At 33.9% G+C, this 14,884-nt stretch overlaps 1 protein-coding gene across 1 annotated transcript in view; it reads right to left on the reverse strand.

The window, feature by feature from the left end:
• Nucleotides 1-14,884, reverse strand: part of Lrp1b (low density lipoprotein receptor-related protein 1B) — a 1,427,040-nt gene that overhangs the window by 66,119 nt on the left and 1,346,037 nt on the right. The window contains exon 83 of the mRNA XM_013517439.1: nucleotides 10,818-10,982. Coding sequence (XP_013372893.1) covers nucleotides 10,818-10,982 — 165 coding nt within the window. The remainder of the gene's footprint in view (nucleotides 1-10,817; nucleotides 10,983-14,884) is intronic.

Below are 14,884 nucleotides of genomic sequence, written 5' to 3' on the forward strand. Positions count from 1 at the left end.
TGAATCTTTTTCCCCTCTTAAGTTTCTAATCATGCTTAACATTTACTAAATTCATCCTTTTACACAACTGTGCTTGATACATGCTTGATCTCCTCAAAAGAGCTATTTATACTAACTGCTTCTGATTTTACTAACACAAGACAATAAAACATTCACCTTAAAGTCATATTTCAGTACTTCACTAGGGTGAGAGTTCTCCTTTTCAATATATAAAATAATGCTTTTTAATCTATTGCCTCTGCTTGCGCTTTCTGAAGAGGGTGTATCCCTCAATATGAATATGCTGCTCATATAGATTAATTCAAATTCTCTGGTGTTACGAGTCTGACAACTTGTGATGCATCATCTACTGGCCATGTATGTACAGTCTTAAAGCTTACCTGTGCCCTACTCGAGGCTATATCTCTGCCTTGTGACACACTGTGGTCCTCTTCGACGTTTCTCCACAATTTTGATTACCCGAACCGGAAGTTCTAGCTCATTTTGTCTTCCAAGACAACGTCCTTGTTAACTTCCCCATCTATCTTTTCACTGACTGATTTTTTGTTAATGTCTTTATATTTTCTCTATATCTCAAAAATATGCTTCCAAACATCTTTCTAGTGATATTACCCAGCTTCAAATCTCTAAGAATTACTTTTTCAATGTCTCTGTCTCAATTTTATGACTCTGGGCTCATCCTCCTTCCTAAACTTCCCACCTTCCTTTTTATTCCGGTGGCAGTATCTTTGACATTTCAATAGGTTTATCACTCATCCCACCCTCCAAAAGAGAAAATAGATTTTATATATTTCCCATGCTACAGAAGTATACATGTTTTCACCGTCTTGTAGGGTCTCCCAGGGCCATGTTCACTCACGTTCAGATCTTGCTGTCTAGGGTACTTAACAGTGTTCTCTGCTAAGATAAACAAGCGGTGATCAAAACGTATGCTAAATGTTTAATTTAAAAATATATATATTACTGTAAAAGACATACTGCAATTAATCTTTACCATACTCTTCCTTCCTTGTGTAAACACTTATTCCACCAATAATGCCACTTGCCAAGGAAGTTCCAGAAATCTTTTGTGTCTTTACAAGGTATGGTCAAAAGTACATTGAAAATTGCTGCCAAGTGCCTTGCAAGAGAGAGGAAGGCCTGTAAAATCATTACAGTGTGTGCTCATCCCCTTTGTTCACCAGATCTGGCACCGTGTGCATTCTGGTTTTTGTAACACGAAAATAATCATGAAACATAAATGCTTTGAACCTGTTAAGAACATCGAGGTAGCCAGGGCTGTGCTCACTGCAGACACTCATGAAAAGGGACTTCCACAAGCAATTTAGGATGTGGCAAGAGTACGGGATCAGGGTACCTGAAGTGAGAGAGGTATTCCGATGTGGATTAATGGCAAAGCATCTTTTATTGCTGTAAGTTTAAAAAAATTTACATTCGCCTTATTTTTCCATTACAATGATTGATTTTATGTGTCCATTTGACTGGGCTAAGAGATGCCCAGATAGCTGGTAAGATATTATTGCTGGGTGATTCTGTGAGGTGAGTCCCAAAGAAACTAGCATTAAAACTAGCAGACCAAGTGAAGAGATCCACCCGACTGTTCAGGTGGGCATCCTTCACTCTGTTGATGGACCAACTGGAACAAAACGATAGAGGAGTGAGTGGTCATCTATTTTTTCTAAAACTGGAGCATTCATTTCCTCCTGCCTTTTTCTATTGGAGGTCCTTGCTTTTAGGCTTTTGGGCCCCAAGACTTTCAGTTGAATTCTTCCCACCCCTCACCTACACTTAAACTTTTGGCCTCCCACTGGCAGTGACAGCGCTGGTTCCCCGATATCCCAGACCACTGGGTGTCTTGGTTACTCTTCTCTGATTGCTGAGTCAAAATACCCAATGCCCAAAATGAAGGAAGGAAAGGTTTATTTAGCTTACAGTTTGTGGAGGTTTCAGTCCATACTTAGCTGGCTCCGAGGCAGGAGATAGCAAAGCAACAAGAGCAAAGGGGGGAATGGCAGCCGAACAGCAAACAGCCAGAGCAAAAGGGAGGAATCGCGGCAAATAACCTCTTTCCCTGACTTACATTGTAAACAGACTACCCTGACCTAAGGGGCGTGTAGCCCTCACATAATCTCCATGCCCTCCTCTTCCACAGGCTCAGGATGTTTACAAAGTAGGCACCCTGGCTTCCTGCTGAGTCACTTAGCCAAACCTCTAGGCTCCCCAAGTTGACACAATGTATCAACCATAACACTGGGCTTTGCTGAGTCATGCACCTGGCTTTCCTGGTCATGCGGCTTGCAGACAGCATGTTATGAAGTTTCCCATGTGCCTGAGCACTTAGGGCCGCTCCCAAGGCCAATCTCCTATTACATATCTATGTCTCCGCATATGTGCGTATAAAGATAACCTTTATATTTTTTTATACTCTTTTTCTTTAAATCACCTTAAGTGCACATAAAAATGGAGATTAACTGAAATTACTTTTACTATTTCTGTGCATAGATAATTAGAAGCTACAAGCATACATTTTCTAAGGCCTTTCAGTAAATAGTTACACCACCAGACAAATTTATAATAAACTATTCCAATATCACTGCATAATGAATAACAGGTAATGTTAACTGTTGTAAAGCTGTAACCAAAATCTATAATCATCTGAAATCAGTAATAAATATTTCTAAGACATATAAATTGACAACATGAAATATTTTGTTGCTTACAAAAATGAAAATGTCTGGAATTACATGGAATTTTTAAAATTTCACTAATATTTCATGCCCCTCACAAAGAAAAATCATAGTCTCCTTAAAAATGGCTGATTATAAAATACTGCAGAGTTAATATTTAAAGGAAGTAATAAATTTTGAACAATGCTAAATAATTTGATTTATTTAGACTTGGGAATGAAGTCCTGTTGATATTTAAATAGAGTGGCTTTAGTAAATTGAATTTTCCTCCCTGCCTCTCACTTTGTAAATAACAGCCACACTGTTTAGCAGGTATAGGTAAAACGTGGCACAGTGCCTCCCACCAGCGCCAATAATTGACACTTCTTTATCAGTAGCCCTGTTGGTATTATTACCACACAAATTACCATACTTTGTTCAAATGTGATTGAATATGCCTCTGCTAGGAAGCTCCAGCTGGAATGCTGACCCTCATTTTTGCTCTATTTTTATTCTTTTGGATATAATATGCCATAAATAACCCATCCACACACATCATTGAAGGTGATATATATTTATACTTAACGATAGGAAAATATTTTCTACTTTATGGATAAGTAAACGTGAACAGTTTTTAAAGGTCTGAAGTTTGATTAGTTTATTTCTAGATAAATGACCTGTTTAAGTATATGTAATCTTTAGGTGTATTGTCTCAGTCAGCTATTTCTCTAGTATGTGTAGACAATGCAAAATTTCTGATTTTTAGTAACAGTAGGTGATGTGTTAGGGTATTTTACAATAATTTAGGTTCTGAATTTCTAGTTGTATTTAATCACTGTAACTCACATCTTAAAGATGTAGACATTATATCAAGGTAAATGTCATTTTAAGGTAAACATTTTAAGGTAAATATCATATTGTAAATGACATAGCTAAGGAATTTATCTGAGGTCTTAGTATTCATTGACCATTCAAAACATAACAATCAGAATAACAAAGACAATAGCTATGCTTATAAAATTTTCAAAATACTATACTTTGATATAGTAATATTATCTTTTGGCTAATAATTTTAGAGTAAACCTTTCTTAGTCACTCTTAATTATCAATAGCAACACTGATTTTTTCAAAAGAAATTTATTTTCCTTTTTAGGGTTTTATTTAATCTTTTTTTGCCCTTATATGCGTAATGCATAATGATTACATTCTGGGAAATTGGTACATAAATATATCACGACTTGATCATTTATGCTTCTGTTCTCTAGCTACTTGCTTCCCCCTCCTCCCCCTCCCCACAGACTCTCTTCACATTTCCACAGAGTCTATCTCCTTGTTTCCTGCCATTTCTCTTTTATTTTGTTCTTGAAATTATTCATATTTTGGGTCTCTCATATTAAAGAAGTTATGTGATATTTAACCCTCTGTGTCTGATTTATTCCACTTAGTGTTATCTTAAGATCCATCTGTTTTTCTACAAATCACTCAAATATAACCTAATTTATGGCTGAGTAACTATATAGCTAGATAGATAGATAATTTTCTTTATTTGTTTAGGCATAGAGACTGGTTCCATAAATTACCTATTGTTACTTATGCTGCTTTAAACATGAATAGTCACATCTCTGCAATACGATAGTTTAACTCTTTAGGGATAATTTCCAGAAGAAGTATAGCTGGGCTAAATTAAATTTCTATTTTTAGTTGTTTGAGGAACCTCCATACTGATTTCCACCATGGTTGTAGTAGTTTACATTCCAACCAACTATATGGAAGTGTTCCCTTTTCCTAACATGTCCCACTATTTTGAGTCCTTGATAACAGCTATTCTTTATGGGTAAGATGGAATCTTAATGTTGTTTTGATTTTCATTTATCTAACGTCCAAAGATATTGAAGATTTCTTCATGTACTTAGCCATTTGTACTTTTACTGTGAAGTGTTTTTACATTTTAAATGCTCATTTATTTTTGAATTGAAGGACCTCTGCAATGAAAACTATTGTGCTTTCAAAAAGAGATTGAACAGGACGTTAGAAAATGGAAAGGCATCTGTTATTCTTGGGAACACAGAAAAATATTGCTAAAATGGCCATGTTAGTAAAAATAATGGATAGATTTGATGCAATTCCCTTCATAATACTGATAACATACTTCAAAGAATCAGAAAAAATAATTTCAGAATGTTTATGGAACCAAAAGTCAGAATGGATCAAATACCTAGGCATCAAAACAGAAACACTGAATCTTCTGGGAGAAAATTTGGTAAAGCTTTTGGACACATAGGCACAAGCAAGTACTTCTTAAATACAGTTCTACCTAATCAGGCTTCACTACCAGGAATCAATGACTAGAACAAAGTGAAGATAAAAACCTTCTGTGTAAATGAATAACCAAAAGAGACAACCTACAATTTGCCAGTTCCTCAGAGGACTAAGATCTACAACATATAGAAATCGAAGAAGTAGGGCAGGGATATAGCTCAGCGGCACAGCATCTGCCTGGCAAGCTCAAGGTCCTGAGTTCAATTCCTGGTACCAGAAAAACAAAACAAAACAAAAGAATTCAGAAAAGTAGACCCCCAAAATAAAACACTCAATCAAAAAAAGGGGCAATGGAGATGTATTTTTACTTATCGGCAAAACTATACTATGTTGACATTTTTAATAACTTAATTGATTGTTTTGAAAAGCTGTATTTTTTCTGAAAAATTGTTTTTAAAATGCCTTTCACCAGTATGACTTAGTCAAGAGTAAATTTTTTAAAGTAGGCAAAATGACATCTCCTCTCAATATTAGATAAAGGCATATGAGGTTTTATTATGGACACAGTGCCTGACAATGTGTGGTTGACTGCTATAAAGGAATGCTAGCAGAACCGATAACCTCTGAATTTCCCATGAGGCAATGGTTGTTTAATATGATGATGAGGTAGAGACATGCTACTGATCATTATTGGTCTAGTTTTATTAAATAAGGTTTTGATTTCTTATTAATTTTTCTATGTAAACCATGCCTCTGACCTCCTTTAACCTGGTACTGGTCGAGGCAGACTCTGTTTATGACATGGGATGCATAACTAGTTTTGAATGGATATAGTCATGCTTTAGTTCAATGTGTGTGATTAATACACTGAGTGTAAATAGTAATATTTATCATATACCCCTTGGCACATATTTTTGAATGTTAGTGTTTAATATTCCATGAAAGCACCATCTATATGTGACATAATTCTTACAACACGCTTATTATTTGAACAATAAATGTATTTGTATCCCTTTGTGCAGAATAGAGATAATAAACTGTAGTCATATCCCCAAAGCATCAGTTACTTATAAAATTGCAATCACAAATTCCCTCTCCTGATATCTCATTCTGTGACTACTCTCCTTTGTGAAATCTGCCTTGACTTCAGACATAGATCCCAAATAATAAAAGTTCTGAATACTTTTAAAAAATTGCTAGTTCTTTGGTAAGAAAATTTGACATTCTGCTCTTTCGCTTAATAGAATAATTTCCTGAACCGAAAGTGAGTACACATTTATACCCAGTTTTAGAAAGTTGATTACAGCTGTCAAATTGTCTTCAGTTTCACAAAGATTAGAGCAAACTATTCAGCAAAGACTGACAAAGTCGGGGAGGAATTGTGGGCTTTTATCGAGTTGAGTTGTCTCCCAGGTACTGTTTAATATATCCTGACATGCTTCAAGTTATTGGTCACAATCTATTTATACTTCTGAGAAGTTCATTTTCAGTCAGCATGGTGGAAATGAGGTTGAAGCATTTTCATATCTTCTGAGAATACAAGTAAGCTCACACAGCCTTGTGACATTAGCCTAGAGAGTTATAAGACTGAATAATTTAGTATCCTCTCACCATGTGGTGCAAACAAACCAGTAAGTGTGACTCATGAAGCCAGCAGGAGAATTAGAGAGACCTTATATTTACTCTTTCAAACATTTGCTGTGAGGAGTCTATGATAGAGAACAAGTCTGGCACTTAATAAAAAGCCAGTATATGTTATCATGATTGCAAGGGTAACAATTATTGCTATTTTAATTTATAGTAACAGTTATTATTTTCACTTTTATAATAATAGTAATACTTATTAATATGGGATTTTCTATAATATAGAAAAATAAGAAGCATTCTTGATATAGAAATTTTATATATGAAATTGTCCCCATAGAGCTCATAGTATATATATTTTATGTATTGTTCTTTTTTATTTTAAAGTACAATGTAAACATTTTTCTATACTATCAAATATTCTATGATTGTGATTGTATTTAAATATGTTTATCTTTTATACATCCAATATCTTATATATTTAGGATATGAATTTAGGGTTTTCCTCAATATTAGATGATTTGAAACAAAACTAACACTTTTACCTCTATATTTTCTTCTTTCTTTCCTTTTTTTTTTTTTTTTTGAACCCTTGGGAGATATCTCTAAAAGTGACATTATTAAGGCAAAGAAGATTGATACATTAAAAAAACATTAACAAATTTTTAAACATTGTTGGCTGAAAGGTTTGCACCCTTAACGTCTTTTTCTAGAACTAATTTGAGAATGCTGATTTTATCTTACAGGGAAGAGGCTCCTATTGCCTGCTTCTCCGACTCCGAAGGTGTCAGGCTTGCTGTTTCCCATTTTCTCATTACGCTTTAATTTTTTCTGCTTGATTTTCAGAGTTACGTATTCTAAATGTACTTACATGTTAAATTATATACTACGTTTTGTTTTTAATTGAACATCATTAGTTATTTCCTTGAACTCTTAAAAAAAAACTAAATATTTGCTTCCAGTACTTCCTAAGTGTAATTAATATCTATGTTGAGTAGTGAGAATATCCAACATAATTTACCTGAAAAACAGCCCTTTTTTAAATAGAAGTGAAAAGAAAAGATTGGAAGGTTAAAAGTAGATTCACTCTTTATAGAGCTATAACTGGGTTGATTATGTGCTTTACATTCTAAGTAAATTGGTAATTTTAGAGCTTTATGTACATGTGTTTTGTCACCATTTCCATGGTGCTCTGAAGTTATACACAAGTTCTTTGATCAAATGTGCCAGCTGATATGGGTAGTTGCTTGGGCAGAAAGATCCTAATAGAAACAATGAAATTTTCTCCATCGATCTGTCTCATACTGTAAAAGTCCATCCCATTGCAGAGATTTTGAAATCTTTCCACCACAGGGGCCTCTTTCACACTCCTGCTTCACTTCTGAGAAAAATCATTGAGTGTGAAAAGTCCCTAGAGATGTAGGCACAGAGGTCTACCAAAAGAGCCTCTGCTTGCTTCCTGTTACATTCACTTCAATTATCCAATAAAAATTCATTGTGTTCCTACTATCCAAAACTACTGTCACCTCTTAGCCTAGCCAGTCTGCCTTTGTTTCACACTTTTAAAAGTGACATGTGTTTTCCCTTCTGCCTAATTCCAAGCTTTAGGAGTGGTAGTGTTTGTGTTTGTTATCCCAAATTCGCAATTCTTCTTGGTCCATTCCTCTAAACCAACTGCATCTGAAGCCCTGATTCATTTTGACAGAAACATGAAAAGTCTAAATGCAGACCCATATGTGTAAAGAAAATACCAGGCAGTATGAACATACCTTAGAGAATAAATGTTCACAACGTGGCACTACTTGCAAATATAATTACATACATATCTTGACATCTATGATGCATAAAAACTTTCCTAAATTTTTTTCTTTTTTCAATAATAGAATGTATAGTACTATGTTTTACTCTGACCTCTATTACTTTTCCCCAAGACAAATTTGATCATAAACATGTCTTTTGATGAGGAAGTCATAGAGATGAATTATATAGACCATCATTGGCATAATCAATGTCAAAATATTTCATTATGTTGTATCTTCCTATATAAACAGAGCTCATATATTTTGTTTTTAGTGTTCATTATTTTTTAAAAAAGCTCTTAGGAATAAAAACTCATCCCTACACACAGAATTTTAATTACGTCTCTCAGATGTGTGCTTTTAATTAACTGGTGACATTTTCTTTGTTCAATTATTATTGTTCTGTTCAACTGTCATAAACTTATAAACTATAATTAAGGCTGCCCCAGACCCTAGTTATATGGTGTCCACATAGGAATTTGCCAAAAGGCTTAACTGTAAGTAAACCAACAATGAATAAATCCATGAACTGCCCACTGGGATTTGTTTAACAAATTAACATCTGTGTGGAGATAATGAGGTTCTACAGTCTATGGTAACAAACAACTTTTTTTAAACCACATTTTTAAAAGTGAAAAGTACTTTGTAAATGACTTAATTGGATAACACATGATTAATTATGAGATTCTATAAGAAAAACTAAGTGGTCATATCCCTGGTTGAATTCATAGGAGACCTCATTTTCTTCTATGTATAATCTATGGAAATCAAGATCTAAATATTCGGGTATATAAAGCTAACATACTATGGATTTTAAGAATGCACCAAGGTCAGGACAGCTATTTGAACATAACATTGGGAGTTGTGCTATACCTATATACAATGTAGACTCCATGAACAGCACAGCAAATTTTAGAGATGTGTCCCTGTAAATCCTTTGCAGTTTGAACACACTGCTATCATTTGGAATGTCAAATGATTTACTTCACCTAAATATATCTAAATATAAGGAAATCACATAGCTATAACCCAATGATTTTTATTGTGTTAATGAGAAATTGCTACCAATTAAGCCATTAAACCTTCAAATAACTAATTTGTCAGAAAATGTTTCTTCCCTACAAGAAACAGTATCTTTACTAATAACATGCAAATCATGGGCCAGGGACAGAGCTCAGTGGAACTAGTGGCTGCCTGGCAAGTGCAAAGTCCTGAGTTCAATTCTCAGTACAAATAAATAAATAAAACGCAAATCACACAAGCATTCATTGAATCTGTATTTTCACTTGCCTGTTCAGTAGAGGATCATACTATTATATCTTCCACAACAATAGAATATCCCTACTGCATGGACTAGCTTCCCTTAAGCAAAGTAAAAATACAGGTTAAGAATCCTAGTGCGTTTATATTTCAATTTTCCTGCTAAATATTCTTTACAGAATATAATGAAATACTTAGAATATTTTAAATATCAGTTAATCGTCAGTCAAATATATTTACAGGCATAAAACTATCATGATTTTACTAAAAGGATTCAAATTTAAAACAGCTTGGGTTTTCTATATTCCACTGAAAATTCTCCCTTTTCTGAGTCTTCAGGTTTGCACTATGCTAAACACTTCAAAGAGAACCATAAGCAACAGAGACAGTGAAAACTCCCAGTAAGATATAAATTAACCATGTAGGGAATATGAGGATCATATAGATTGATTTTCCATCTGACTAAATTTGCATTTGCGGTAGTAAAATTAAATGTGCATAGATTGCACTTTAATAGCTGCATAATGTCCCTGGTACTGAATATTGGAATTTGCAAATTAGATTTTATTATGCATTCAGGTTGTTTTTTTTTCTCATGGGAACATATTTTAAATTTAATAAAAATCAATAGGAAAATATGTTCAATGTTCAGTAATGTGGCATAGTGAACACTTTTGCAAACATTTCTGTTGCATAAATTAACAACAATCTCAAGTATAGTATGTACTAACAAGTAGTAATTGGGTATTTTCAAAGCATATTATATAAGATGTTTTGCAATGCCTACACTACTTATAATTTTAGAAGGTAGTCAGGATGGTAAAATAATTTTTTATATATTTTATTTATGTTTAAATGGAGCCCAGTTTTCAATAACAATTGATTTCTATGTTTAGGAAAACTATTCAGTAAAAGTCACTGAATTTGAAATTAGCACATAAGTTTTGGAACACTGGCACTATCCATCATTCTATCCATGCCCTGGGTCAAAATATCTATCAGCATAAATTTGTTACCTTGTAGAAACTCAATACTTTGTAATATCCATTACTGTTGTTAAATTTTGTAACCTGAATTATGATACACTGAATTTATTGCAAACGCCATTGCTTAGGTTGAATTGTTTATTTTGTGTTAATTTATTCATTTTCAAAATATAAATATTATATTTGTGACACTAAGGGTTACCTTTTCATATAGAAGAAAATAAACAAATGATCTGAATATGCAATGACACTCCAGTATTTACCTAGAGCTGATGGTGTGCAAGTCCCTCCGTTTTGACAGTAGTTGCTGCAGTGGTTGATCTCACAGCGTTCTCCTGAATAACTCGGCCAACAGTGACACCTCACGTCACCCTTCTCGTTTAAAATGCATCGCCCTCCATTTTCACAAGTCATCTCGCAAGAATTATCTGGTTGTAAGAGGAAATATACAGGTTAGCATATCCTTCAGGGGGTGGTTGAATAAAGATAAATAAATATATTTAGATACTAAAATGTTAATTTTCATACAGTAACAAAACTATTATTTACATAAAGTCATTTTTCATGAAATTATAATTTTTCATAAAATAACTTAATCCTCATACAATTGAATATAATTAAATACTTGCTGAAAACAGGGAAATATATTCTAGTTGTTGTATGGTGACTACAAATATCAAATTATTATTTCTTTAACATGTTACTGTATATCTTAATAATTAACAAAACTGACTTTCTGAAGGTAATATATTTTCCAAGCAAAAATTTTTATTTATAACATGACAACATTGTCTATTCTTTAGTAGTTGATATCAAATAAACATAAAATATGTAATATATTTATAATATTTATATTTATCTTTACATACTATTACATCTTATGTTCTTCTTATATACATTTATATTCGCATATACTGTAAAGAAATGGTTATGTCCAATGGCAAAGAACCTATGCTATGTGTATATTAGTATAGAGAAGTGTTCAAATGATGAGACAATCTTTGATGTCAATATACACTAAATATACAAAAATATGCCAAGTCATTTAAATTTGATAAAAGGAGATGACAGAACAACATCAAAAACACTTCCACAGATAAAATTCACTCTCTATGTTTAGGTTCAATCTGCCTACTTAATGACATTTTGACTGAGAATAAGAAATGGTCATCTTTTGGAGGTAGCAAAATTATCTTTAACAAGATAGTATGATTTATGATTAAAATTGGTTTGGAGTCATTGTGCAGGTTATGTTGCTATCTGTGTGTACATGACCTTCGTTCATTAGAAAACTTTCTATTACTCTAGGTAGGATGAATGGAAAAAAAATTATTGACAGTATTTTGAAAGCCTTCTAGGATATACCCACTGCTAAATTTGTATCTATCACATAGTAAACTTAGGTGATAAAAGCACAGCTTATATGCCCTATTCAACATACATTGGTCCGTGCATGGCAGATGCTGGAAAAGGATTACTGCAATGATCATTAGAGCATCTTTTTCAACCTCAGTAATTTCTTTGGCATGTACTTAAGCTTTAGATTGGCATTACCAAGTTTGCATTTATAATATGAAGCACCCGCTTATAAGGCAACATACATAAGATAAAAATGGTATAATAAGAACCTGTATAAACCCTAGTTCTACCTCTTAATACGCATCCAAGTTAGTTTACCTGTATCTCAGTTACTTCACAGGTAAACAACCTCTGTGAAAAAAATACAGTTTAATTTGGGTTTTTGTGATATTAAAAAAAGTTTTTAATAAATTTTAATAAATTTAAATAAATTTTAATTAAAATAAATTTTAATAAATAAATTTTAATAAATTAAAGTTCTAAAATGCTGTAAATTTTAAGGACCTAAGTATACCTCATACATACTTACATACAGAGATTGTGACTTCCAGCTTATATTTTCCATGTCTAGAGTAGAGGTTAGATGAGGAGCTGAGGGTTGGACGTATGAGGCATATGGCTAAAATTCAGTAGTCACTTGAAGGAATTATTTGGTAAATAAGCAACATGCTCTTTCAGCATTGTTTTCTGCATGCCTGCAGGTACATTGAGGGTAGAACTCAGATAAAATAATATTTCTTAATGCCAGAAGATGAGTTCTGGTGGGACTGCCTGAATGTCACTGCACTAGCACATGGATCAGAGAGTGTGAAAGCAGGAATTGGAAGAGGTAAGCATCCTTGATGAGACAGTGACAATAAAAAGAATCATTGGATTCTGTACTTTGCTCCACAGGTAATGCAGAGATACTCAAGAGCCAAAGAAACCTGAGAATCAATGCACTGACAGGCATTAAACTGAAAGTAGGACAATTAGGACTTTGTTAAGTAATACAGGCTAGGTAGATAATCATCTAAAGTATTGCAATGTAGGATGAACTAATGTGGAAATATCCCAAGGGTTACTAGTGAAGTAAGAAACCAGATCAATGATGTATGAAGACAGTAAGGGAAAATAACGGTGATGCCTCAGTTTCTACTCCAGACAAGTAAGTGAGAACTTAAGTACAATAGGAAATAGAGAGGTGGTTCAGCTTCGAACATTTTAAATTGAAGATGCCTATGCAAATGCATGTGAGAATCTCCAGCAAAGAACAGATTGACAAAGATGATCTACACTGGAGATATGTTTATTTAAAATATACCAATATATTTTTAACTCATTTAGCAAACTATACCCTGACTGGGGTCTTTGAATGTGAAAAGTGAAGACAAACACTGAAAGAGTATGGCCCTCATTAGGATGCGATGTTCAAAATACTTATGTGTTCACGCATGTATATTTCTACAACATACTTCATGAAGCACAAAAGTTTTAAAAATGTAATAGTGCTTGATGAAATAGAGTTGAGTTATACTCTTTTAGAACTTCCAGGTATAGCTCTATACTGAAAAAGGGGGTTGCTTTTGCCCATAACTAAATCACCACAAGATTCCAAGTTCTAGCAATTACAATCAACTATTAGAAAGAGCAGGTGAACACTTCTCTTAAGAGTAGGATTTGAATTTTAAATTTCTTACATGAAGATTAAAAGTACTCAATGCACTCTTTCAACAATAACAGCCAGAGAAAATAAAGCAATTATAAAAGGTTGAAAATTTTGCTTACATCAAACTTCATATGAGAAAAAGATTAACTGGCATTTGTCTACACTAACCAATACTTCCTAAAGTATATAGACTTATGTTTCTAACAGCAGTAGGGCGAGCTGTTTATTACTAAGCCGTATATGAGTACCTACTAATTTGAACATTTCTGCAGACATGCTGCCCTGTGGGTATCTGTGAAGGCACAGGGCATGGATGTGAGTGGAATATTGAATAAGTAGCAATTTTTCAACAAGAAAGAAGTTCTTGATATTTTTGAGAAGGAAAATATATATTCCTGCATAGAGTATCTTCATGACCTAGTCAAACAAGTAATGACAATATTTGAAAATATGCATTCAATTCATTCACTATCTCTCTTTTATTTTCTTTTTCTGAAACAGCCTCACTATCTAGTTCAGGCTGGCTTTGAACTCACTATGTAGCCCATGCTGACCTTGAATTCATGGCAGTCCTTCCTCAGCTTCCCAATTACAAGCATGCACCACCATATCAGGCCTCCTAATCTCTTATTACAGCTGAGAGCACAGCTACTGGGGTTGGTTAGAGAATTAGTGAAGAAAAGAGACAACTGAATGACCATGACAGCAGCCGTTAAATAATCGGCACGAATGTGTCCATCCAGACCAGCAGCCGTGACTCACAGGTAGCGCTCTATTAAAAGCTTTCCCACATTGCCACCTGCAAAGGTATGTTTCATACCTTACAAGTTAATGGAAATGAATAACTCAATATATGTTTGCATGCTGCTTTTCCAGATAGTTTTGCTCTGTCAAAGTCCTTTTTCTTTAATCTCATTGAACCTAAAACTAATTTGAATGTGGAAATCCTGTTTGAAAGTCATATCACACAGGGAATTCAAACTGATCCTGTAATTAAATAATCACTTGACTCCTTGAAAGTATTAACTGTCACTTCTGCAGTTTGATCCACTATAAATATCAATCACATTTTTATGTCATTCATCAGTTCCTTTTAATCTGTATAGCTCGGCCTACCTAATGGCTCAAGAACACATTAAATGGTGAAACTATGATAGTTGTTAGATACAAACTGCCTTGGAAAAGGGAAAAATCTTTAAACTGCATGTAGGCTTCAGCAGAGAGCAGAGTTCACTACTCAGAAATGGAGGCCCTCAATGAGGACAAAGACACATGTTCAAGGGAGGAGTGAATTCCAGATGGAAGAGGCAACAGGTGAGAACT

The sequence above is a fragment of the Chinchilla lanigera genome, unplaced genomic scaffold, assembly GCF_000276665.1.
Source record: "Chinchilla lanigera isolate Chin_1 unplaced genomic scaffold, ChiLan1.0 scaffold00039, whole genome shotgun sequence".
Taxonomy (NCBI): Eukaryota; Metazoa; Chordata; class Mammalia; order Rodentia; family Chinchillidae; genus Chinchilla; species Chinchilla lanigera.